This window comes from Haemaphysalis longicornis, unplaced genomic scaffold (assembly GCF_048455015.1).
Source record: "Haemaphysalis longicornis isolate Haplotype H1 unplaced genomic scaffold, Haemaphysalis longicornis Haplotype H1 scaffold_10, whole genome shotgun sequence".
Classification (NCBI taxonomy): Eukaryota; Metazoa; Arthropoda; class Arachnida; order Ixodida; family Ixodidae; genus Haemaphysalis; species Haemaphysalis longicornis.
Genome location: NW_027526204.1, coordinates 79336070 through 79362573, shown reverse-complemented (window position 1 = coordinate 79362573; position 26504 = coordinate 79336070). Strand labels below are relative to the sequence as shown.

At 48.1% G+C, this 26504-nt stretch overlaps 2 protein-coding genes across 2 annotated transcripts in view; both read left to right on the top strand.

Moving 5' to 3' along the window:
* LOC144158819 (TNF receptor-associated factor 3-like) overlaps window positions 1-26504 on the top strand; it is a 323737-nt gene that overhangs the window by 187465 nt on the left and 109768 nt on the right. The window lies entirely within an intron of this gene.
* LOC144158827 (TNF receptor-associated factor 6-B-like) lies at window positions 12647-25251 on the top strand. Its single transcript, XM_077689989.1, has 2 exons — window positions 12647-13084; window positions 23710-25251. Exons 1-2 carry the CDS (start codon window positions 12800-12802, stop codon window positions 24799-24801), a joined length of 1377 nt encoding a protein of 458 aa, XP_077546115.1. The 5' UTR covers window positions 12647-12799; the 3' UTR covers window positions 24802-25251.

The following is a 26504-nucleotide window of genomic DNA, read 5'->3' as shown; positions in this document are numbered from 1 at the left end:
TCTGCCGCTATGTGGGCAGGAAGCATGTACCGACGAACCCACAAAACACGCAAAGGGCAAGGGTATGTGTCCAGGATCGCGTGAATTATTAAAAGATTTATTTCCTGACATTGAGGTTTCGTGTATGTATGGGCGTCTTACCCAAAAAGAGTGCAGGTACTATGTATAATGCAGTCACCCATACGCCTTTTTGACTATCTTGGTCTAATAAAACTCTCCACGTAATAGAACTCTCTTTCAAAGGTAGTCGGGCGACCCGATTACAGGGGTCACAAAATGTTCAACAAGACCCTGTTTGTTCGTTGATTTGGAGTCGCAATGACTACGTCCGACAGAATCATGCATACTACCTGTGGACTGTTGGTCTGAAGGAGTCTAGGTACTCTCTTTAATTAACACATACTCTTATAATGGGGTTACAAAGTAGTCAACTGGGCTCTCTTTGATCACCTATCTGCAGTCATGGTTATTACATCTCATAGAGTCCTGCATACTCTCTTTCGATTCTTGATCATGACTCTTGGCCTAACAGTTCCGGTACTCTCTTTGAAAGAGTCGGGTGATCCCACTACGGAAGTGTCCAAAGGGGTTCAATTCTTTAGCATGTGAACGACTCTCTAAAATGAGTGTGTATGCATTCTATTCTTTTCTTACTGTGTGTGCGGGTACATAGCCCAGGGCCGGACCGCTCCGATCGGGAAATGGGTTCCCAGTTAATGAGGTCCAACAGACTATGGTGCACTTGTAGCCGCGGGATTATTATGGTTTTCATCCGAAGCTGACGGCGCCCGTTGCGCTCCGGGAATGCATACGGACTGAAGGGCGAGAATGCAGTCCAGGCCGATATATGTATGATGAAGTAGCCCGTCGCCGAAAAGTACAACTTGAGTTCATGGACCTAGAATGATCCGTGCCAACTTGCGGCTAGTTGGTAGCTTTGAAATTTTCGTTTACTAGTCATAAATAAATTATGTTGCATAAATAATTGCATAAACACTAATATTGTTTAACTGACGTCAACAATGGCTGGAGATCGTCATTTGACCACCACCTCCAAGAACTTCATTATTTCCCTGCTCAGCTGCCTACAAAATCATCTGAAACCAGATCGCCACTAGACCTAGGCAACGAGCGTAACTGCTTGCTTAAGTTGAAACCGAGATTCCCTGAATGCATCATCCGAACACCAACGACGACTGTAAACGACAAACTTTCGCATCGTATTACCGTAGCTCCGATTCCCTGTCGTATGAACTGGGCATATAGTGCCATCCGAAGTCGTTTTCTAAACGAAATGTCATCCCTCAAGCATTACCTAAAGAAGCAGCGCCAGTGCAGTGAACGGCTGAAAGGGGCTCTCATCCATATTCAGCTGCGTTCGGGCCCCGGTTAATCAGAACGTACTTTCAGCCTATCAATTACTGAATAAGCAGAAAAGAAAAGAGCTAATTCAGTACCAGCATTCTCTAACTCTGGCCAGTATCGCGGCAGATGTCATATGTATCTGGTTGGCCACACAAGCGCAAGTCTAAGAAACCGCCAGGAAAATGTTTCCTTATAACAAAGCTACGATTAACAACACTGTGGAATGCAACACTTTAAATTAATGTTTGTCGTATTTCTGATGAACTAATTTTCTTTTCTGGGCTTAATGCACTGCAGCATTTCACTATCTGGAAACCCTATGCGAGGATTTAGCCTGTGACGAGAGATGAACACAGCACAAAAAAATTTAGTTCCCCTCCTCCCTGTGAAGTATGACCTGCGCAGGAGGGCGCAGTTTACGGAGTGTATGAAACAAACCACGTTTGTTTGGAATAGGTTGAAGAAAACTTGGCACTACTCGAGAGTTTTTAAATAATAAACATGGAGCTACCTGTTTCTCTCCCACGTCGTACGCATCTCGGTTTTTGTATGAGACACTAACCTAATCTGGTGGGCCACAGAGAACACCGGGCAGGTCTCGCTACGCTGCGTGGTGTCCACGCTTAAACCTCCCTTCACCACCACGGACATGTCATCAGTAAGAAAATGAAACATATCGCTGCACGTTCATACCATCCCTCCCTCTACTCCAAACCGGCAACTGTTCATGTGCGCGCGTTTAAAAGTAAAAACGTCTCTAGGAAAGCCTTAAAAGCTGAACAAAACATATTGGCTCACGTCGGTGTTCCAAGTGGTCACCTTGCTCTACATCTGGGAAGGTGTCATGAAGTGCCCGAGCACGGGAAAAACAAGAAGAAATCGCGGGCAAAAGATGAAGCAAGCGCGCGAGTTGCTGAGTGAAGAGGAAGAAGAAGCGAAGATCCGAAGGGGTCTCGAGACAAGGGAGGCGAGAAAGAAGAGGAACGATGCTCAGGGTTCGGGAAAGAACGAGAAGCGATCGAGGGAAACTACGGAATCGTCTACCCCGAGCTAGCCTGGCTGGTAGTGTCTGTCGGTCATTTTCGTAGATATCGCACCCATGGTGAGAAGGGCGTCACCCTTCTCCGGTCCACAAGCAGCCCACCGCCGAGTCGGCGAGCGTTTTCGCTGCTGGGCGAGGCATTCAAACATTTTTCTTGCCCGCCAGGGAGTCTAATTGATGGATACGTTACCAACTGACTGCTGCCCCAGCCAGGTGTAGGGAAGGAAGGTGGTGGGGCTTATCCCGTAGAGACAGATATCGGAGGCTTTGTAACGCCTAACTTCTGCCAGGAGAAGCGTTCACACCCCTGGCTAAGGGTACATCGTACCTTTGGCGCCTGACGGCTCTGAGCAGAAACGTATTTTTCAGCGGACGAAAAATTACATGAGAAAGTATTTCTCAGCTACCAGTGCCGCAAGTGCACTGGTAGCTAGTGTATTTTGAGGGTTAGCATGCCTAGTTACCGGCGCTTTGGACACAGGGCACATATACGGTTTCTTCGGGGGGAAGACAGTCCAGCAGATATTTCTAGGGGGATCTAAGAGAACCTTAAAACAGAAGAGTCCGACTTGGGGGTTGAAAGCGCTTAATTGATTTTAGCGCACGTTGAGCGAATAGGTAGTTCGGAGCTTTTTTTTTAGTAGACATATTGCCACGAAGCCAAAGATGTCGCAGCTGGCTGGAAAGAAAAACAAGTTTATTGGAGCGAACTTCTGCTCCCCTAACAACTCTAAAAATACGCAGGCGGCGAAGCGGCAGTGAATAAAGTTACTTTCGCAGGCGAGTGTCGGCGAAAAGAATGCCGCGGCGTCTGCTTGCGGGAACCCGCCGCGGTGGCTCAGTGGCTATGGCTTTTTCTGCTGAGCACATGGACGTGAGATCGATTCCCGGCCACGGTTGCCGCTTCTCCGGTGGAGGCTAAAAGCAAAAACGCCGGTGTGTACGAGATCTCGGCGCACGTTAAAGATCCCCAGGTTGTCCAAAGTAATCCACAGCCCTCCAATACGGCGCGCCTCATCGCCTGCGTTGAGTCGGCGCGTTAAACGCTACAATCAATCACTCAACAATCCCAATTGGGGCCTCGTTCTTTTGTATACCCTGTAGTTGATGTATACTGTAGTTTCATTTAATTGACACTTTCCCCGAATGGACTTTGTCCTGCCATATCGCCTCTTCTTGAGTAGGATTGGGTACATATGTTATTGGTAGAGGGGAGTTTTTATGCCAGGTCGGTTTATTGGTGCCATGTGTATCATGGTGTGCAGTAGATTCTCTTCAAAGGGGGTGGGGGTACGGGTTGGAGGGAGGGGGGTACGACGGCCCCGTCTAATTTTGTTTTTTTATTAGGTTTCTTGAAATGCGTTGGAGATACACAAGTTAAGGACCTATCCATTGTCACTTTTACCAACATCCTATTTGTACGACTGCAGTCTGAAGGGCTCTCTTGTGACCTTCACCCGCTCTTGTCCTGCGCATGCCGAGTGTATTTTTTGTTCCAAGGATTCTTATTTCATCCCTGCATTGAGATAATGACCTTCACCTTCTTTCTGACCCATCTATGCATGTCAATTCTGTTACCGTAGTGGTGCCCCCTTTGTTAGTTCGCCTCACGGTAAAAATTGCGAGGTTGAGAACAGCCTCACATGCTGTGCTGATGATGGTGTTCCTGGCACTTTCTTCTGTGCGGGTAAATTTGTGGCCTTGTGGGCGCTGCAACACTTAGGTCGTTATCAGTATTTGCATGAGTCTTATAATTTGTTTTTCTCTCAGTTGGGCGTTTTGTTTATGGGGAATTGATTAAAGTTTTGTTTGGGCGACTGTGAATTTGGCACTACCGCTTGTGTCTAGAGCAACGCCGAGCCTTCGTACACGAGTATTCCCTGGGAGGAGGTCCGTACGTATTTTTAGGGTGATTTTTAGTTTGGCCGCGTGCGCCATCTGTCGTTCGCCAAACAGACCTTGAAGCGGAGACGGAGCCATGGAAACATTGAAAAGTATTTTGGAAACCTCTGTGATTAGACGCTGTACATTGGGCTTTATTTCAGTTGTAAATGATTATAATGTATGCCTTCCTTGATTTCTGAGAGACCGGCGTTAATCCTTCGCCTCCTCCTTTAGTTAGGCCACACAATGATGGGGCCGGAGTAAGACCCGCTAGAAAACACGCCGAATTGGCTCACTGGGTAAGTCGAGCTACTGATTCCAAGTACGCGGGGTCAATCCCCCGCCGCGGCGCCGTTTCCCTGATGTAATCAGAAAACAAAAACGCCAGTGTGTCGAGATTTCGGCGCACGTTAAAGATCCTAAAGCGGTTTATATTCTTCCAGAGACTTCTGCTACGGCTCGCGTGTTAGTCTACGAGTAGCTTCGGGCATGAATTAGGGAAAATATGTATTTTTATCTTCTCGTTAACCACGCTTTGGTGTGATGGCGTAAGTTGTGGACACGGATGGCGACCGTGTCTGCCGGGCATGCCACCACCGAGTGGGCGTAGAATGAACATCACTGCGCAGGCGCGGGATTTCCTTGGAGGCCTGATGAGCACGGCTGATAGCGGAAGGCTAGGAACCACGGGGAAAGCGAAAAATGAGCCTAATAACGTTAACGCGTTGAAAGAAGTTTATTGGTGTGAATTTCTGCTCCCCTAACAACTAAAAAAATACATGACGGCGAAGCATTAGTGAACAAAGTGACGTTCGCAGGCGAGTGTCGGCGAAAAGAATGCCGCGGCTTCTGCTCTGCAGGAATTTATCTTTCGGCGCGGGTGTTTCTCAAACCGTCGAATTATATCGACAACACTGTAGATAAAAGAAGATTTTTCTAGGCCAGTGGCGTTAGGGCGAAACATTCTCCCTATCAAATGAGATAATCCATGCGGAATAAGATAGAAATAATGCAACGTGCGCTTCATTCGTTGACACAGATAACACAGCCGGGCGCAGCCGGGACGTAAACGCAAAAGACAAATAAACAATGCGAATCCGTGGTTCGCGACAATATAGTCGATAATGTAATGTGAATAGCTCCATAAAAACTTCTTTTTTATTTATTCATCGCTTTAACGACGTCTGGAACTTGGCATTTAAACCACCACTTTCATTCTGCAACCTACCCTGCACTCTATTTAATGGTGTGGGAATATCGCCTGTGAGGAATGTTAGAGGTTGGAGCGGTGGTGCCAGTTTAATTCTGATAGTCCCTCCCAATAAATGGCAGACTGTGCAGCATCACATGGCTTTTTCACTTGTTTTCAAGACGCGGCCGCCTGTACTCTTCAGTGACGAACGGCACGGTCCTTCTAATTGTCGGGTGAAACTTCTTGACTAAGTGGTAAAAGAAATCTGTTAGATTGGAAGTCACCACAAAACGTACGGTGCGCAAAACGAACCAACCCTCCAATAAATGACCTCTACTACTTGAAAGTTCATTTTCTGCATAAAAATGCAGGAAAGCCACGTTTTTCTTTTCCGTAAAAAAAACGCCGATGGTGAAAAGATGGTTCTGGTGTACCGAAGTGCATACACAACATTTCCGGAAAGATGAATCTGTGCTTCTCAAACTCTAAATTCCGCATAGTTAGCACAACTATTAAAAAAAAGTCTTGCGAACATTGATAATAAACTCTGCGATTTACATTGCGCGTAAATATGTTATGTTTACACAGACAATGAAGTGCACAGTACTATTTTTATATTTTGCCAGGTTTCAAAGCTGCTTCTGGACCAAGCGCAATTCCACTTTCTTACAAAGTCAGACTGGGCACTACTCGAATCAATAAACAATTCGGCTATGCGAGCTATAACTGGTCTTCCAGCCCTCACCCCCTTCCTTATCCTGCAACAGGAAGCGCAGCTCAACACGTTTGATGAGCTAGTGCATCAGCGTCGACAAGCCCGACTCCAAAAACAAGCCCTTGACCCTGCATCCGCCGCTCTTGCAGCGTACATGACCGGTTCACCAGCCCCACCACTATCAAACACCAATATACGGCCCCCATGGAAGTTCCACCAATTAACGGATACACGACCTGTTGCCCGTATTCATCCCCGGACAGTTGGTGCTCCGATTCCGCCTTCTATGGAGATTGGTAGCCCTTCGTCTACGCTGATGTTTGTCGACGCCAGTGCTTCCGATACCTTACTTCATACGGCTCTACTCTGCCCGACTGTGGCTCCCGATCCAGTGACCTGCACTTGCATAACAACGGAGAAGTGGCCATCAACGCAGGCAGAACTCCTTGCAGTGCGGGATGCTCTGCTACACACATCGTTGCTAATCAACGGCGCTTCACCACAGTGTACAATTTACACTGATTCGTCGGCATCTGTTCGAGAGCTTCGTAAAACTCTCACGTCCAACGAACGTCTGCTAGAAATCCAGGACATAATGGACACTTGTCCATGTCGTGTGCGCGTTTCATGGCGCCAACGGAATAGCCACCCCGCAATGCAGGCTGCAGATGCCGGAACACACCCCGTGCGTGTGCACTATACAGCTCCTCTTGCACCTTCGTCAAACGGTGTTCGCCTTGCCAGTGCAAAAGAACGTCTACGGCGCACCGCGCGCGCTCTCATACCCCAGCGCGGTACAGATCTCCCTGGCGGGTTGTCTCGCCAAGATGAGGTCCTGCTTAGACGTCTTCGCCTGGGAGTCGCCCTCACGCCAGCTGTGGCGAGGTCCTGGCCTCCTTAATACCATGCCCCGTTCAACTCCACCTGCCCCTTTTGCCCCGCTCCAGTTGACCAGGCTACAGCAGAGCACCTGGTGTGGAGTTGCCCTGCTCTGCGAAGCCTACGGGATGCGCACATCGCCACCTGCGGCCCGCGCCCCGGACGTACGCCAGCCTTCATGGCGTGGATACAAGGACCACATCATGGCCCCCTACTCCGATTCCTTCGGGAATCCGGGGTGTATCTATACATTTAACTTACCCTTATGCTGAATAGCAAACTTCCGCAATAATAAAAAAATAATATTATATGCCAGATGTTTTGTGCTTTCTGAAGAAACATAACCCTATTCTCCGGCACGTGCTGCTGCAAGAAGAGGTGATAAAAAGGGGGAAACAAAAAGTTTCAGGGGAAATGTTTATTTTCAGACATTACGCTGAAGCATATAACAAATAATTTCATTTGTTCTTTTCGCGGGCTTACAATTAAAGCGATTACTATAGCTTTTGATGGTCCACTTCGTTCCCAACAATCCTCTCATAACAACCGTTATGTGAGCAGCAGAAGGGCTTAAACTAACCAATTACCGTATCTCTCTCGCGGGGAATCATTTGTTTCACTGGAGCTGCCCTGTGCGCTTGCGAACCAAAACTCCATTCAAAAGAAAATATAAGAATTGACATTTCGGGCACTCAAATAAATCGAAAAACCGTGTTTATTGCGTTATTAAGCCTTTTTGACGAAGGTTTGGTGCTGACACAATATTACTGTTGTAAATAGTTTAAATGAAACCGGTAAACTTCGAAATAGCATACACAGTGCTTTCTGTCTGGGAGCTGCATACAAGTAGGCTCACGCTTCAGTGGACGTTTTTCGCTTCCCTTCTAAACCTCCTTTGGGATGTGTGACATCTTTGACTACTCGGAAGCGGTTTCGCAGTTTAGTCACTCATGTTTCAAGTGAAGAAACGGAGTCCGCAATAGCGTGCTCGCCTCGCTCGTTGTTGCTTCTTGAAATTCCACGCGGAGTCATAGGCTGCCGTCATGGTCTGCTCAGTGAGCCCGGAGGGCGGAGCGGGGCCCTGCTCCGATAACGCCGCTTATGCGGGAGTGCGCCATGCATGCGAAATTGCGCTCCCCTTTTGCCGTTGGAGCGGAGCAGACCGTCAAAAACGGTCAGCTAAACATCTCCATTGGTTTATTTCAGTTAGCCGCGCGTTTGTCGATGCCAGTGCCCCTGTACACGGTGGACGCACCCTTTGAACAGTTCCGTACCGCCAATGGTTCTATCTTGGGTCAACGTTCTCAACACATAGAGGTAATTCTACGCTCAACCAGAACGGTCTCGGGTCTTACTGTACTTTCAAGGTGTACATTGCCAGTGAGCAGGTTTTCATGAGCCAGCTGACGACTTGGTAGCCAGGACACTGGCCGTTGCATTCCGCCGCGCAGTGGCCCGACAACAAAACAGCTGAGTTTCCTTCTTTTCGCACAAGACCCAGCAACGTTAAAGAAAGTGAAGACGGAAACTGCCGGGACAAGGCATGCGAGCGCGAAGCATGTGCGTGACGAAAAAACCAGTCAAGACCAGCTGTAGAGGGCGAACTAATGCTCCTTTATTGAGCTGGCCGATAACCTGCTCTTGCGAACATCACTTATTATCTAGCTTGGGCGACGCAGTTTGCACCCGATATCTGCCGTGGCGGTAAACGACGAAGACCAGGAAGCGATAACAGCGAAATTATTACGCCTGGTATTGCTTCGGAGGCGAACGAGTGACCCAAAATGGCGGTGCCAACGTATACGTGTCTCCAACCTGTACGGCGCAGACGCGCATGGATACAAGCAACATTTATAGAACCACTGTTCCCGGCTCGCTCTTTGTCGTCCACTTAACGGTAAACAGTTTCTTTTCCTCCATGGTTCTCTTGTGAGAACTCGCTCTCTCGTTTTTAGACGCAATCACAACATCCGTCGCGGATTTCATAGTACATTGGCAGCTTCGCTCGATATCATGCATGTATTTTTCTCCAGTGTTTGAAAAATGGAGATTCCAAAGCGCGATCCTGCAATATTTCTGGTCTCGGCAGTACCAATACAAGTCTGTAGAGTTTGACACTAATTTTAACAGACATTATAGTCTGTAAAAGTGTGAATGAAAATACTAGTATCTTCACTGCAGAGGCTTACGCAATACTCTTTGTTGCAAATCACATTCTTATAACTCGAATTCACCAATCTACAATCTATAGTGATTTCTTAAGTGTTGTGCGGGCATTGTGATCTCAAAAATCTTCTCATAACCATTTAGTAAATCTTTTAATTATAACACAATGTCTTTATATGCGTTCAACCTCGAAGTAGCTGTGTGGCAGCTGCCAGGTTACTGCGAAATCGACGGTAATGAGACGGCAGATAAAATTACCGCTGCCGCTGCACTTAAAAATACACTGCAGTTGGCATAACAACAGTACCCTACACCGACCTCAATTCGCACACCCGAAAACACCTTCCCAAAACATAACAATAACACTCGAATGAACAAAAAGACAGCATGGTACACGTAATAAAGCCCCTCCTGGGACCATGCACCACCGACACGCGCAACAGACACACGGAAGTTACCTTGGCTAGGTTATGGATAGGCCACACGCATGCAGAACCCTCCCACCTGCTCACAGGAACTTCAAGACCGCTGCGTTGCAGGTGTGGAGACGGCCTATACGTAATCCACGTATTGCTTTAATTGAAACCACTCGTCACACACGACATAATTACTGCACCCAACTCTACAGACAAGACATTGCACCACACCCAGCGTTTTTCCTGCCTGACGATGTCATATTTTCTGTCAAATGCATTTTTAACTATTTAACAGAAGTGAAATCTTCAGACCTAATTTTATACCACGCCTAATCACAACCTGGCCTTCTACAGCAGCCATCTTCATTTTCTTTGATTCGTGTTACCTTTGTTCTTGCTGAACGGTTTCAGTATTTACGTCTTGATCTCCTGTATACAACCACTGTTTTGGCGCTCTTTGCCCCATTTGGCACCGCGCCATTAACATCCAACCGTCATCAACACAACCACATGCTCGTTGCGGAGTACTAAACTCGGTGACAACTTAAGAACGACACCGGAAGTTGCGGCTGTGCCTTATCACCGTAGCCGGGTGTTTCTCCACGCGGCGCAAGTAGGGCGTTACTGGGAATATTTTGAACATGGCGTGAGCCGTGCCCGTGATTTTTTGGACTTAATATGCTTATAAACGACTCTAGTGACGACAAACAAACTGCGTGAGACAAGGCAGACGATATCGAGCATTCATAGCAAACCCCTTTCAAAACGCGCGCGCACCGACGTCACGGGTCCGGCGCTTTGGCGGAGTGATACTCTACATGAGGTGGTGCCATTCTTGAGTTCCAACCGAGTATAGTTTTCTCAGTGAGCCTCCTAATCGTGAACTGGGTGCGTATAAATGTTGGAGTTCCACCAACACGTGCACATGCACGAGGACGCGGGTCACCGAGTACGCGGTGACCCGCGTCCCACACCGACCACGAGGATGTGGGTTCGATTCGCGGCCGGTGCGGCCGCTTTTCTGATGGAGGCGGAAAGCAAGAACGCCCGTGTTTACGAGATTTCGGCGCACGTTAAAGATACCCAGGTGGTCAAATTTAATGCAGAGCCCTCCACTACGGCGCCCCTCATCGTCTCGTTGCGTCGGTGCGTTAAACTTTGCAATCAATCAATCAATCAATCAATCAATCAATCAATCAATCAATCAATCAATCAATCGATCAATCAATCAATCAATCAATCAATCAATCAATCAATATATTATTCAATCAATCAATCAACCATTCAGTAATTCAATCAATCAATCAATCAACAACTCAATCAATCAATCAATGCCAATCGTACAAGCAAGAATTTGTGACGTCATAGAGAAACCACTGAAGTGGCTCAGGGATCGCCACTGCTTCTCCGTAAACATATCTCCATAAATTGTTGGATGTTTTGCTATGCAATTGGTATCATAATTATCGGGGCACAGGAGTTTTTCGAGTGAACCAGACTTGCATTTTTTCTATTTGTGACTTCTTTAGTTCCCCAGCTGAAGACAGTAACGCGCATTTCGTAATTCCTTCCATGGTGATTAATTATCCTACAAGTCTGAAACGACACATTAACCTTGATATGCCGATTATGCTTTCACAATGAATTTCCATGTCCTGATTTTTTCTACGAGAACCCTTGACAATATGCGGTTTAAAGTGCTTTCAGACCTTAACAGTGCTTTCACACAGGTACACGTTCGCGTGATTGAACATCGCTGGAAAAACGTATTCCTTATTCGAGTGTTTGCTTTTTTTCTAATTAAAGAACTTTTTATTTCTAAGGATCAGCTGTACACACCTTCGGGCTACGCTTTGCACAATACGCATCAAATTGGACGCCGTTTCGTTGTAGGTCTACGTGCGAATATCCGCGCTCGCTGACGACGTGACAACTTAACAAACATGGCTTATTCACTTATATTTTGACATAACTTACAATGAGCGAATTTCTCAAATCACAAACAGCACCCGAGTTGCTGTAAGCTCTGTACTGGGAGGTATGTCATTCACCTATGCTTCTAAGCGCATCCTTTTCATTGCCTTTTTCCCTCTGGGCAGTACTCCTTTAAGGTGTACGCTTAAAGGAGTACTGACACAAATTTTCGGCGTTAATATTATTGCACAGTTCACTTCCTTCGCTCAACAGAATACCCTGGCTGAAATATGAGCGGCCTGCGACGCGAAGAACATACTTCAATTGGATCTCAATTATCGCGCCGACGGAACAGCGCGCGGAGCGGCACTCAGCAAATAGATATCAGCGTGGCATCATCCCGTGATAGCCAAAGAAGTGACGAGACACCGCTCGTCAAAAACTCGTGACAGCGCTTCACGCGCGCGGTACCGCGAGCGGCGAGCGGGCGGTGGCGCATTCACAAACGGGTGCACGTATAGCCAGAGATACAGGCATAACCGCTGCCCAGAAAGGCACTGCCGGCAAAAATGAAGTTCCACACACGGGAAATGAAGCGATGTTGTAACCCAGAATGGCAGTAAAGTCACCATGAGGACATTCATTAAAAGCGGTCCTCGAGGTACTGCCGCAATGGTAGGCCTAGCACCTTCAGACAGCAATGGAGCCGCGGCGCGTTCGAAACAACGCCGCAACCTGCCTCCGCAGTGTTTTGACGTCCACACAAAGCTGTGAGGTCATGGCGGGATTCTGTCATATGCGCGTTACGGGACGAAAGCGCGGGATTTTGAAACAAACGATTTTCAGGCCGTTCAATATAATAAATTATCGAGCGCTGAAGTATTTCAAAATTGCTGTTTCGGGTTCGTGAGACCATTAAGCAGTACCAGACCATCGATTCTTTGGGATCCCTTTTGAAAGTTTTTATCTGGTCGTCATGACACTGCCAGTACCCTACAACGCTCCCGTGACGGGTGCTTCTATTGCCGACGCCAATGCTATTTACTTTATCGGTAAGCGTTATCACTCCCGCCGCTGTTTTTTCTTCCCGTCTTGTCGGCCACACGATAACGCCAAGGGTGTAGATTTCTCGCATCTTTATCGCCGTTCCACTCCCCAGCCGCTCAGAACAGCCACAGCCGCCGTTCGGTGCAGTCGTCTTCGCACGAACATTCCCAGAATTTGCGATGCCGCCCGGTTCCACCCACACAGTGTTCGGCTTCGGAAGCTTCCTAGACTGGAGGCGAACGGCATTCGCAAGCACCATCCCAGCAACTGGAGTCTGCAGCGCGTGTGGACTGGTGCCACAGACGGCAGCCTTGTTGCCATGCCGCCATGGGCTGTGCCCTTCGTGCTTCGAACGCTGCGTCGACGCCGAGTGTAGCGGCCAGTGTCCCGTCGAAAAGCAGAGATTCAAAAGGGAAGACGTCATCTGGTCAACTTTTGAAAAAGACGCTCTTCTGAACCGCAAGGTAGGCAAGGGGTTGTCTCTTTTGCTATTGTTTGCCTGCGCTTAACGTGTACACCACACGCCCAGAAGAATCAAACTAATTGAAAGAGCGAACTCTTAATAATAATATAATAATAATAATACACAAATTCGCGGTGTCCACGAAGAACTGCTAGTAGTACCTTATATTGTTTTTGTCTGCATAGATCATCATTCCCGTTCTTAATCATCCATTCCCTCTAATAAACCATGTGTCCTCCTGGGCCATGCAAAAAGTGCCCCTAGAGGGGGGAATAAAATAAATGCGAACAACGGAGCGCACAGCCTCCGACGCACGTTGAACCATCTGGCTGCAAAGTCGGTACATTGCGCGCATGCGAGCTTTTTTGAGAGTTTAAGGGTGCGGCCTACATTTATAGGAAATACTTGATCAAGAAGCGACGCCGTTCGTTTGTTTTAAGGCGCGTTTTCACGCAGCGTTGCCCCTGACCAAAATGATCATTGAAGGGTGTCATGCCAGGTGCAATCAGACTGCGGCGCGCTTGGTTCCCGAATGTACTAGATAACAGGAGGCTCAGTGACGACCGAGCATAGAGACACGCCTCGAAATAAATGAATGGCGGCGCTTCTTGATCCGGCATTTCCACTAACACTATAGGCACGTTGCGGATGTTAGCCTCGCAAGCAGCAGCGACGTTTTCTTAACCTGGTTGTTCGAGGTGTCCCTTCTTGTAGGAAAGATGCCACGCATATTACGCGCTCGGCTCGTAGCAATCATATTACGTAGGTGTCGGCGCCCTGTCCCATACAGCAACTGCCGGGATTATCACGAGTCACTCACGGGCGCCCACTCAAAGAGGGAGTCTGAAGAAACGTCATGATAACAAGGCCGATAAGAACTAAGTGGCGCAGACGAAAAAACGTTAGCTGTTGGCGCTGTTACGTGGCGCAGTACACGAGCCATGACGTGTGGACAATGAATTTTACACTATTTACTTGGCGGCTATCGTCAAACTCGGTGCACAGGCTGCCCGTCAGCCACTCTCTTGTCGTCGTCTATGGTGGGACATCGGGAATTGTCCACTTGTTCGGTATAGTATTGTAGCCGACAAGTCAGATCGCAGATACACAAATGTCAGGGAGGAAATGCATTCATCGTGGCGGTGTTTCTTTACACCGTGTCTCAGCATTAACCTATGGATCATTGGCACGGCATGGTGCAGGCAGTGGCTGATAACAGGTCGAGGAATCGCTACCCCTTTACGGATGGCCTAGCGTGCGCTAGAGACAACTTTAGTTGCAAAAGTGCTGCGCTTCCAGAGGCCTCTGTCCAGTGCATCATGCCTATGCGGCACCCGAACTACGCATGCTCGCAGTTTACTGACAGTGCAGCCAAACGGTGCGGCATGCGTTGCAGGCTGTGCGCTCCGTTGCTCGTATTTCTTAGTCCTCCCTGTACCCATATTTCTGTCAATATGCGATTGAGCGGGTGCTATAGAAAAGGTTAGTCAGCCCACACACAAAAATAAGAGAACGCCACGTCCTGTCACAATAAAATTTACTTCTTTCCGGGCCTCAAATAAATTGACAGACGCGTTATCGCTCTGAACTTGTTGGCACGGCACTTGCACTGTGTGGCTGCACTAAATTTGGCCGTGCATCTGTTGGCTTCGTGACAAAGGTCGTCGAAGGGAGATAATTGCAAAGCCCTTTTCACTTCACTTATTCTAATCACTTTCCCGCTCACAGTTCTCTCTGTTTATCACGACTGCACTCAAGGTTCGCTGAATTCATTTTTTTTTCTGTTTATAGCGCCCGCGTGTCATATGTTGGCAATGTTTTTTCGTTTTGTCGCAGGTATTCGACGGTGATTTTAAAAGCTCCTTTCATTGCATTTACTATGTGGAAAACCGACATAACCGGGATTGTTACTTATTAAACGCTGGTGCCCTCGGTTATGTTGAGTTCCAACGAGAGGTAAGGTAAACCCAGAATGTCCGCGGGGCCTGAACTAGTTTCTGGATATAGCGCCCAAAAGATAGCAGAGTTGCGCGTCAACTTGCGATCCTAAGTTTCAAATCCCTCTTGGAAAGCCATCCGTCACACAAGTGGGTCCCGCCGCGTGGTTGTTGCGTCGGTGCGAGAAGGCGCCGCCGCATGCGGCCGCCGCCATGCCGCAGACCTGCGCACAACTGGGAAAGAATTTAGTGCGCAGCACTCCAGGGGCCGAATTCTCTAAAATACGGGCGTCGCTTTGAAACGACGCGGTAGTGCCATGCAACCCGTTCCCGTTCCACAAAGCCGAAAAAAATTAGATTACAAAAAGGCGGATTTTAGTTATGAATAGAGAACTTGGTGTTTTTTTAGACAGTTACTTGATTGATTTTTCGCAGCGTTCTCTTAACGATAACTAGGGTTTGTTTAGAGAGAAGGTTGCCACTCAAATAGAAAAGTTTGTTCCGGTTAGGACGGTTATCTCTAGTAACCAGGAACCATGGTTTAATAAGTCTCTGAAAAGACTGCGCCACAAGAAAAAGCGCCTGTTTCGCACAGCCAAAATTTAAAACAGTAAAACACGCTGGGATTCTTATCGAGCTGCAGCTACCCAATATAAAGAGGCGCTGAAAGATGCAAAGCACACGTTCTTTAATAAAACACTACCTAATATGCTAATAAATAACCCCAAACAATTCTTGAACGTTGTAATAAAAGCACTTATGTAGTTGTAACGCTTAAATATCCAGATGATTCAGCAGTTCCTGCTAAAGAGTGTGCCAATGTTTCTAATGCTGTCTTTTCTTATAGATTTTCTACTTGTAATAATTTCAACTGCTACCCTGATTACGAAAGTCCTCATGCATGTTCCATGGAACCGATTGTTTTTGATAATTATGGCGTTGAGTGTTTAATTGGTAAACAGAATTTATCTCATCATGTGGTGTTGATAATGTAAACTCAGTTTTTAGCTAATACTAAAGTGTACTGTTCTATTATCTTGACCAAACTTTTTGCTCAGTCGCTTGAAACATCCTGTATTCCCGATGAATGGAAGGTCGGGAAGGTGGTGCCGCTGCACAAGTCTGGCGATAGACGTTCTCCGAATAATTATTGACCGGTGTCATTAACCAGCCTGTGCTGTAAGACAATGGAACACGTAATTTATTCTCATTGTAAATTTCTTAGAAAGTAATTCATTTTTCACTAAGTTTCAACATGGGTTCCGAAAATCGTTTTCGTGTGAAACACAGCTAATATGCTTTACGCATGATTTTCATACTGTTCTTGATCGCGGGTCAATCACAGACTGCATATTCCGCGATTTTGCTAAAGCGTTTGATACAGTCCCTCACGAATTATTGCTTTTCAAACTTTTGAATCTCAACGTAGACCCAAACGTACTTGCATGGTTACACTGTTTTCTGACTAACCGTCATCAATTTGTAAATGTTAATGGCACTAATTCGGCTTTTTCTCCAGTTAATTCAGGAGTTGCACAAAGTTCTGTTTTGGGACCACTGTTGTTTTTAATGTACATAAATCCGCGCCTCATCGCCTGCGTTGCGTCGGCGCGTTAAACCCTACAATCAATCAATAATGTACATAAATGATTTACCAACTAATATTTCTTCATCTATCAGCCTTTTCGCCGACGATTGTGTAATCTACAGGGAAATTTCCAGTGATTCTGACGCTATAGCACTTCAATCCGATCTTGGCCGTGTTTTGCAGTGGTGCGAGGTCTGGCATATGAAACTCAATATTGATAAGTGTAAAAGCGTGCGCGTTTCTCGAAGTAAGACCCAAGCATTCTCTTACTCTATTAGCAATATTCCTCTTGAAGTTGTCCTGTCTTATAAATACCTAGGCGTGCACAAATCATCTACCCTGTCCTGGAAAACTCGCATCAATTATGTTGTTAACAACGCCAATCGTACCTTAGGGTATCTCCGGAGAAACTTTAATCAGGCTATTTCTTCTTTGAAATTTCTTCTCTATAAAACATTAGTTCGTCCAAAACTGGAGTATGCGGCCACTGTTTGGTATCCGAACACGGCGTACCTCTGTTCTGAGTTAGAAAGCGTTCAAAATCGAGCTTCGCGTTTCATACTGTCAAATTATCACCGCACATCCAGTGTTACATCTATGAAAGCAAGCCTATATTTCCCTCTTCTTAAAAATCGCAGAAAAGTGTTGCGTTTATGCTTGTTCCATAAGATTTTTCATTGTAATGTCATCCTCAGAAGCAGACTATTGTCCAGTCCTTCTTACTTGTCATCCCGGATCGATCATCAGCACAAAGTTCACTTTCCATCGGGTCGAACAAAACTGTTTCAGGATTTCGTTGTCCCCAGCACTTGTGCAAGTTGAAATCGCGTTCCTCAGTTCGTAGCTGAAATCGGCAAGGAGATTGTTTTTCGCTCAGCCATAACCAACCTGTTTTCAGAACGAGCTGTTATTTGTAATGTTTATTGTTGTTTTGCTGCTTTTGTCTGTATTATTGTGTATTTCCCACTCCCCTCTGTAACGCCCTCGGGCCTTGAGGGTAACACAAATAAATAAATAAATAAATAAATAAATAAATAAATAAAATGCATATGTTCAGGAGTTGCGCGCCGTCGCTTTGTGTACAGATCAGGCACTAGATCATCCAAGAAATCACTGTGGCAAGGGCACAAAGCGACAAGCAAAATGACGGGAGACAGTGCCCGTCGCTTTGTGTCCTTGCCACAGTGCTTTTCTTGGATCATCTAGTGCCTGATCTGCACCCAAAGCGACGACCCCAGCCCCAGAACACATGTATTTGCATAGCGCTACCGCGTCGTTTCAAAGCGACGCACCGTCCTTTCAGAGAATGTGGCCCCTGGGGTGCTTTCCTGTCACGAGCGACGCGGCGGCTCGTGGAATAAGGCGCGCAACTCCACGTTTCTGCGGAGGCCTCACGGAAATGAACGGGAGCAGTGCCCCTGCCGCCCCATCTGATACGTTAGATTGTCGCTCGGCTGGCATACACCACTTCGAGTGAACGTCTCCAAAGGGAAGCGCTTGGCTATTCAATGGCGCATTTAATGCAAACTTTTGCAAGTTTCGTCCAGCGCTTTCCTGGCGGATGCGCAAGGGGACCTTTTTACAGGAGACACACCCCGGCGACACACCCCTCAAAGCGCATCGCCTGAATTGCCGCGCTGCTGGCGCCGACAGCGGCCGCCTCCACCGCTGCGGCCACAGCAGCAGACCACCACCGCAGCCTCCCATGCATGCGGTGCTGGGTTATTCGGGCACCGTGACTCGTCTCCCGCCCAGAGTAGAGGAACGCTGCGTTCGCTCGGTGCGTGATAAAGTTTACGGCAGCGCATTCGAGCACCCTATCCGTGCCGGAAGGGGGGGGGGGGGGGGGGGGGGGCGCTGAACGACAGATTGTCAGATTCGGCTTGCAGCTCTCAGGGATGGTTTCTGTTGCGTGTGATATGTAGCTCTCGCCTCGCTTTGGGCGGCAGCTTCCTTATTTCAGGAATGTGAGGCTGGGAACATGACGCCTTGTTTTTACACGTGGTAAACTCAACGCTGTCGACCCAGGTGTTGATTGACGGACAGCACAGCAGTCTCGTACAGCACCTCCGGCTGGCTCGACTGACTGCCTGTAGAGAACACGTGTATGATGAATGCGGTGGAGTTCATCTATGCGAGGCGCTCTTCCGAGCTGCGTCTTCTGCGAGTGCGGATGGCGCGTTCACGTCTGCTCCTGCTCGGCTTGCGCGTTCCACTCGTACAGGCGAATGTTAAGCGCCCTCCAACTTTTAAAGAGAAGCTTTCCTACTTTCGTCCGGCGGTTTCGCCGCGGATGCGCCAGTTAACCTTTTGACCGGAACCCCCCCCCCGTCCCCCCTGCCATACAACCCTCGAAGCGCATCGCGTGATTCGCCGGGCCAGCGGTCGGCACTGCGCACAAGGCCCTGTTTTCAGTCGTGCTGCGACGACGGCTGCGGCGGTTGCGGCCGATCAGCTGATCAGCCGCCGGCCACCGCCGCAGTGTCCCACGCACAAGACGCATGGTCGTCTCGGGCTTAGTGACTCGTCTTGCACCGCGTTCGCCGTGAAGGAGGAACGCCGCGTTCGCCGTGAATGGAAGCGAGGCCGGGCTTCCTTCTGTGAGCGTTGAACGGGACCGAATGGGTTTAAGCCATGGTTGGTTATACAGCTATATAAAAGGTTAACCAAACAAAACCAGGACTCAATCTGACTAGGCCGAGCTTTTGCTTTGCATATCCGAGATTAGCTAAGCTAAGCCGCAGCCATTCTTTTCTGTTTATAGTTGTACAAAACAAGAGGTCGTGGCGGAAGAGAAATCAAAGAAGCGCCCAAGGACCTGTCTCATTGGCGTCTGAAGCCGCCGTAGCGGCAGCCGCGTGCGCACCCCGTGTGCAGCCTGGTCGACAGTATGCGGCCGGCTGCGTGGTTATTCTTCTGCCTTTGACCTTCGGTGATGCACGTTCCGCCGAATGGCACGCAAATTGGGCAGCTTATAGGCACAGGAACGCAGTATTGGCCGGTGGCTTTACGTACTAGGTTCAGCACCCGAAAGCTATGGAATCAAAAACAGCCAAATCCTAGTGACTCAGCGTTTACAGAAGGAACGCCGTTCGCTTTGGCGTTCCTCCGAAAACCTAACGAGTGACCGTTCAAGTTCCACCGACCCTTGACAGAACGGTTGCGTTCTTCTGTTCCTCCCAATTTAGGCTACTTTCAGGAACTTTGTTCCGTAGACCGCTGCTTGATAAGCACGGCTGATAGCGGACGGCTAGCAGAGAGGGTAAAATTGAAAATTGAGCGTAAAAACGCTGTCGAGTTAAAATCATATTTCGGGCGTCACTTTTACGAAGTCGCTTTTTTAAAATCCAGGTTGAGCTTGTGGAGGTTCGATATTTGCAGACACCTTGCAGCTAACCCCTTTAGTTGATTAGTGAATAAAACGTTCCCATACAAAATGTATATTTAACCATGTTAAATAATTTTAAGCGGTACCGTCAATGTACTGGTCAACACGCCACCTTTAAAGACCCCAACTTCGGACTCCGACAAAGCAAGTTTCCGCATCCAGTAATCGCTGCTCAGAACTACAATGTCTGTTCAGAAACAAGCCTGTCGAAACTCAAGAGAGGGTACAGAAAGCGAAGCGCAGAAAGCTACAAATTTTGCATTGCGCTTTAGACGTAAAGAGTAAAATTTCCGATACATGCACGAGTAAAGTGTTGTTTGCATCCAGCGCGGTGGCTTAGTGGTTAAGGCGTTGTACTGCTGTGCCCAAGGACTCGGGCGCAATTCCAGGCAGAGGTGACCGCTGTTCTAATGGAGGAGAAAAGCGAAAACGCTCTCGTCTTCGTAATTTTGGCGCGCGTTAAAGGTCTCCAGGGGGTCGAAATTATTCCGGAGCTCTAACCTACGCGCGCCTCATCACCTGTGTAGCATCGGTGCGTTAATCATCATAATCTACCGAAAGTATTGCTGCAATCATCGGTATCCAAGCAGTTAAAAACCGGAACATTGCAGTGCTAGGTGTCAAAAAAAATACTTATCGTTCTATACAAATCGAAAACAAATAATATCAGTGTGGCCCTGGAAATATACCGAAGCGTTAAAATTTTTCTTTAAAAGTACTTCCAAAACGCTTTTATTGGAGTTTTGAAGCTTCTCTTTCGCTTTGCTATTACTCCGGAGCCCACCGAACATGTTCATTGGCGGACTCGATTACGGCAGCCTCTGAGAAACAAAATAACGCCTGAACGCTCGCTTTGTATTTTCCTTACACAAAGTACTGTATCACCAATTTTAAGGATATAGTATGCTCGCATTCATTGAGAAACGGTTTTAGAGAAAGCTTCAGGAGTTTGTTTACGCATAAACAAATATTGCACGGTATTTCATTGATGTCGCAAATACCGAATGTAAATTTGTATACCTAAGCTTTCGCAGGAATTTCCTCGAAGCGTATTGTTAAGCAATCACTGCAAGCTTACGCTTAGCAATACGCTTCGAGGAAATTTCTGCGAAAGCTAAGGTATATACATTTATAATAGAGATGAAAAATTGGCCCGACTCAGCACAGCTTTCTCTTTACATTATGAATTCGACACAAAAAGTTTGTTTTCCAGGCCTCCACACTTCTGCGTCAGTAAGGTCGAGTCTTCTTGCCCGGAACACGTGGCTATAGAAATCTTTGTTAAGAATATGCTCTGTGGATTTTAGTTTCTCGTTTAAACTCGAAATGCTTCCGAGACCCCTTGCAGCAACCAAGTAGGCATTTAGTTTTCTACTTTGTTGTATTCGGCTTGTAAATTAGTATATATATGCTGGTAACAAATATTTTTCAGAACACGTGACACACCATGAAATTTCGCATGGCCGTAGTTAAAACTTCTCCTTTCAGGGTTTGTGATTCGTTGACGGCGGCGAAGGAACCCTTCGCTTGAAGAATTCGGTGGTGTTGGCGGTGAAGCAGGAGACATGAGAAGACGATGACGGGACGAAGAGATGATGACAAACAAAAACTGTATTTATGGTTATTTACAAGAGTTGGTTACAGAAAGTTGATTACAGAGTTGGTTAAGCATGACCGTCTTAGCGATCGACCCTCGGAGTTACGCCCTAGGTGCCATACCTTAGCGATCGACTCAGGGTTCCGCCCTAGACGGCGAGGTTTACGTGCACTAATCACAGAGGCTCGCTGTTCTCCAGCCAAAGCTAAGTCTCAGCTAAGTCTGCCGCTGGACCTTCTGCCCGGGACTATAATCCCTCGTGTCCATTGTAATCCGGACAGCACACCTGATTAGCCAGAGAGACATCTCGATTCCCACCAATCGTCGGGCCACACGCCGCCTTCTCAAACTTCGCGCACTTCCGTCCTCTCCCCAGACGGAGCGGACACGGGAAGACGCGTACACGTGCACGGGACAGCTTTGCCACGGTCAGGGTGGCCATTAGGCGCCGTGGCACCCTGAAAAGCCGCCGCCCGGGCTTACGCACTCCAAGCGTAACACGGTGGCCCCGAAGCACGCAACCCAAAAGGGTGTTTTACTGCCCTAATTGGCCGCGCCCTTTCGGCGCATCGAAGACGGGAGCCGGGCTCTTCAGAACTAGGCCGGCGGTCACAAAGAGCGGCAGGGGTGGCGCTTACAAAGGACGTCGTCTTGGCATAGGCACTGTGAGAGTGACACGGCGACCTCGGAAGCACTCAAGGGCGCGTCATTCAGAGGCGTCCAAAAAGGGAAGCCGCTTTCCCCCAAGAAAAACCAATTATGGCGGCGGCCATTAAGATAAGTGAGGGCGGCAATGCGCGCGGCAGAGCGGACCGCGCATCTTATCTCTCAATCTCCTTTCCTCCGCTATGCCCAAAGGCGGCAGCAGTCCTACAGCCGTTGCCTCACCGGCTTAGTAGTACATCTACGATTAGCATGCTAAGTTTTATTTTAACTGGCTTCATATTATAACGTGTACTTATTAACGCATTTTTGCTTGGCAGTGCTGCGCTTTTTACGTACGAAAAATTCCAATCCCGTTCCGCGCGTTTGGGATCCCCTGAAACTGCGCAGTCGACTTCGGCACTCATGCGGCCGCCTCCATCAAAGACGACGGTCGCTCAGACCACCAATCGCCGCGGTAACCACGTACCCAACGCTGATTCAGGGAGGTGCCGTCTTTCATCGGTGCGTATATATGCGGTGATAGTGCGCCTTTTACTACGGCGCTTGTGCGGAATGAGGCACTGGGCGGCCGTCACATCTTCTCGAGAGCCTTTCTGGACCCGCGATATGCATCCGAAGGCGGCAGCTCGACCTTGCGCGCATAGGGTAGAAAGAGTAGGGCGCCCCACGTTCGTGCACGGCAACCTTTCGTTTGACCAGTAATATCGGTGACTTCGGCAGCGGCGGCCAGCGACGGCAGGGGCATCGGTGGCTTACAACCTGACTAGCCGCGATATATGCGTACTCAAAAATCACCGGCGGAGATCTGGTAGTTTATCGGTGCATGTAGAGGGCGTGGACGTGCCCCGGGGGACCCGGACCACGAGCCGATATCTCGCATAGGACAGCTGTCGAGGCGGCAGTGTACCTTCGCCTGTCGTGACAGGCATCATTAACGAACACTCCCAGCCACTGTACGTCTCCGCTGTCTATATAACACATTGAAGGAGTGTAGAAAGCGGTGTTGAGTTGTTAGAACACCCCCAGAACACCCCTCCCACCCCCCCCCCCCCAATGTAAAAGTAGATCAACCCCTTCCGACGCACACGTCCTGTGTTTTATTTGCTACGCTTAACGGGGTTATATAGTACCAACTATCTTGTACCCTTCCTAACTTTTCCTTTCGGTCTATTTTTTGACTATGCTATTTGCACTCCGAATTGATATACTATTCCTTAAAAAGTCAAGATGTTCGTTTATTCAAGGAGAAAAAAGACTATATTGTTGGGCGCAGGATGTCCTTTTTCTTGCCGGGGCCGTATGACGCCTTGAAAAATTTTTCCTGCTGCTCCACTGGCGCATCGTACGTACTTCAGCAGTTCACCCGTTTTCCTGTGTCACTCCGGGACTAGCAGACAGTCGGTTTTTTGGGATTCATAGCGAAAGGCTGTTCTCACACCGGCTTTTACAGATTCATTGCTGGAACGCGGAGCACGGCTGTGACGCTGTGGGAGGAGCGCCCGAGATGCTGGAGCATTTCAACCACCACTGCCAGTACCACGTGGTTTCTTGTCCTCGCTGTGGCCAGGACGTCGCCCACAAGGACATCCCCTCCCATCTGGATTCCGGATTGTGCCATGCCGCGGCTGAGGAGAGCAGAGAAGCTCAAGATCGCCACACCAATGCCATCGTAGTACCCGCAGAATATATACAAACCTTTGAGAACACGCTAAGAGAAAATTCAGAAATGAGCACGGCAGTGTTGGCACAAATGAGCGAACTACGAGTGTCTGAGCAGTCGAATGCTAGCGCCATCAAACAGTTACAACAGGAGTTAAAAATTCTGCTGCGAGAGCTACAGGGAACACAGACCCTTATTGGTGAGGAAAGAACCGAAATGTCGGCGGCTTTAGTTAGCATAAAAGCCAAGATCGATGCCGTTGCAGGCAAACAGGCAGCAGGCAATGGCAGACTGGAGAAGCTAGAGGCGTTGATTGGTGAATGCAAAACAGTAGGAACAACGAGCGGCCAGGCCCTGCAAGACATGAAGGTAGATTTCAAAAAGAAGCTTAATAACCTGGAGGCGGCGTCGAAAGCGATCTTTCTAGACTTGCGCCGAGAATCCCAAACATTCGAGTGGATTATTCCTGACTGGTCGAAACTGAAGGAGGAAGCTGGGGATAAACAATGGGCGTATTTGGAAGCAGGAAAACACAGCTACTTTCGTGGTTACTGCATACTCCCGGGGGTGGCAATAAGCACCTTTGCAGGACGCCAGTCGCTTATCATGATGATCCGGGTATGCAAGGGGGAATACGATCACCTGTTACATTGGCCAATGAGTCAGTGTTTTTGCTTGAAGGTCGTTCATTCTACTGGCCAGTGCTTTAAAGACCCTATCTGGCTGGATACAGCAAAATCAACACGTAAGGTATACGAAAGGCCCACAACAGCGGAGAACGACCTTGATTGGTCTCCTACATGGATTAACGTCAGTGAAATAGAAGAAGCGGGCTGCATAAACGAGGACAAACTTCATGTAAGGTTTGAACTGAAATCATAACTACACGGCCCATGCTGTGCACATTGCATCTGTGTAATCGTCCATATCGAGCTTGGCCGAAAAGAAACGTTCAGCACAGCATGATTTTTAAAGTCGTGCAGATAACCAGCGATAGCTTTCTACAGGTGTAGGCGGCCGTTCAGCAATAAAATGCAGCTCCTTCAATTTTTTGCCACCCTTTCAAAGAAAGTTCGCCTATGTTGTTGTGGCACAACACCAAGGGGCTTCATAGCGCTGCCAGGTTTTGCGGGAAACTCCCATGCAATGCATGTGTCCGTTTATGAACGACACATCACGTATTGTTTTACGGGCAAGTGTGTGGATAAATCTGTGATGTGAACTATGTACCCCCGAGTGAAACATAGGCTGAGTGTTATGTGTATCGTAAATGTTGCACTCCTTCAAGCGGGATTTGCAATGCTTGAGAATAAACATTCCGCGAAATAGAAATGTGGGCATGAAATACCCCCGGTGGTACAGAACGTTGTGGAACCTACCTCATTAGGTTATGATATACTGAACCCGACCCCGGAAAAAAATTTTACGCAAAAAAGTGCATCACTAGTGATCACATGTGCAAGTCTACTGTTGACATCATTCGCTCGCAACTCACGTTTGGGCTGAGAACTGGGAGAAGTTGCTTTTATGTACGCGCTAAGTGCGATCCGGATATTACACAGCCAGCCGTTCAACTGGTGACAGAATCACCGAGCGGCAAAACACCTCGTGGAAAGACTAGCGGGAATGCGTGGTACCGTACGACCCCCTTTCATGCAAGATTTTAGTAAATGGAGGAGGCACAATGACAATGTGAACTACAGTAATACCTCGTTAACTCGAAGTAGTAAACACCGCGAAATATTTCGAGACAAGCGGGTTTTAGAAATGAGCACAGTAGCGCGAATTGCCGTGAAATATCGAGTTCATTGCAAAAAGGCGCTACTACGTACCAGCTCTTCAACAGCAGCTTCCAATCTTGCTTTTCATAAAGGTTTGAAAGAGGAAAAAAACGTGCAAGAGACCTTCACCGGCTGGGTATTGCGGCACTGCAATTTTACTTAGCAGAGAAGAACTGCGTAATTCTGGTCTGCTTTGCGGTCGCACTCAGGCCTAGTAAGGAGTCCTCTAGCTGCTTGACGCAGTGTATGAGCCGATCTTCCCCGCCGCTGCTCTCTATTGGGTCTTCCCCCGCACGACACACCCCTATCTTCTAACACACTGTACCTCTGCGCATGTCTCTACCGTCACATGAGGTGCCACAGGACTGCTTGGCAAAGTTGATATGCATCTAGGCTCAGACTTCACGTTCGGGGAAACATCGGCGTTGTGGTAGGCGCGGCTAAACAAGAAAAAAATACACAGACTTAGGCGCGGCAGCATCGCGCGAATCTTGTGAAATGGTACGCGGCGCAAAAGTTTCGTTCCACTCTCACTCAAGATTTCGAGATATCCACAATTTGTCCTAAAATACTTCGATATCAATGGCAACAAATACATCGGTCGTATAGGAACTGGTTCGGTGCCACGGAAAAGCCGATTTTTCGAGAGTTCGAGTTACCGAGGTATTACTCTATGTCCTAAGCTTGCTTCTCGGCGCATCGCTCAGCGGCACCCAATCCCAGTCCCTCGTGCGAGCAGTGGGTGGGCCGGCTGTTTAACTCGGACCTCTCCATCCAGCGTATGGTCATAGAGAGGGCAAGACT

Bases quoted from the DNA above. Each gene is read 5' to 3' on its own strand.
- LOC144158827 (XM_077689989.1), top strand. From the start codon at position 12,800: ATGCCGCCCGGTTCCACCCACACAGTGTTCGGCTTCGGAAGCTTCCTA. The intron at 13,085-23,709 runs GTAGGCAAGGGG...CGGCTTTTACAG, and splicing joins ACGCTCTTCTGAACCGCAAG to ATTCATTGCTGGAACGCGGA.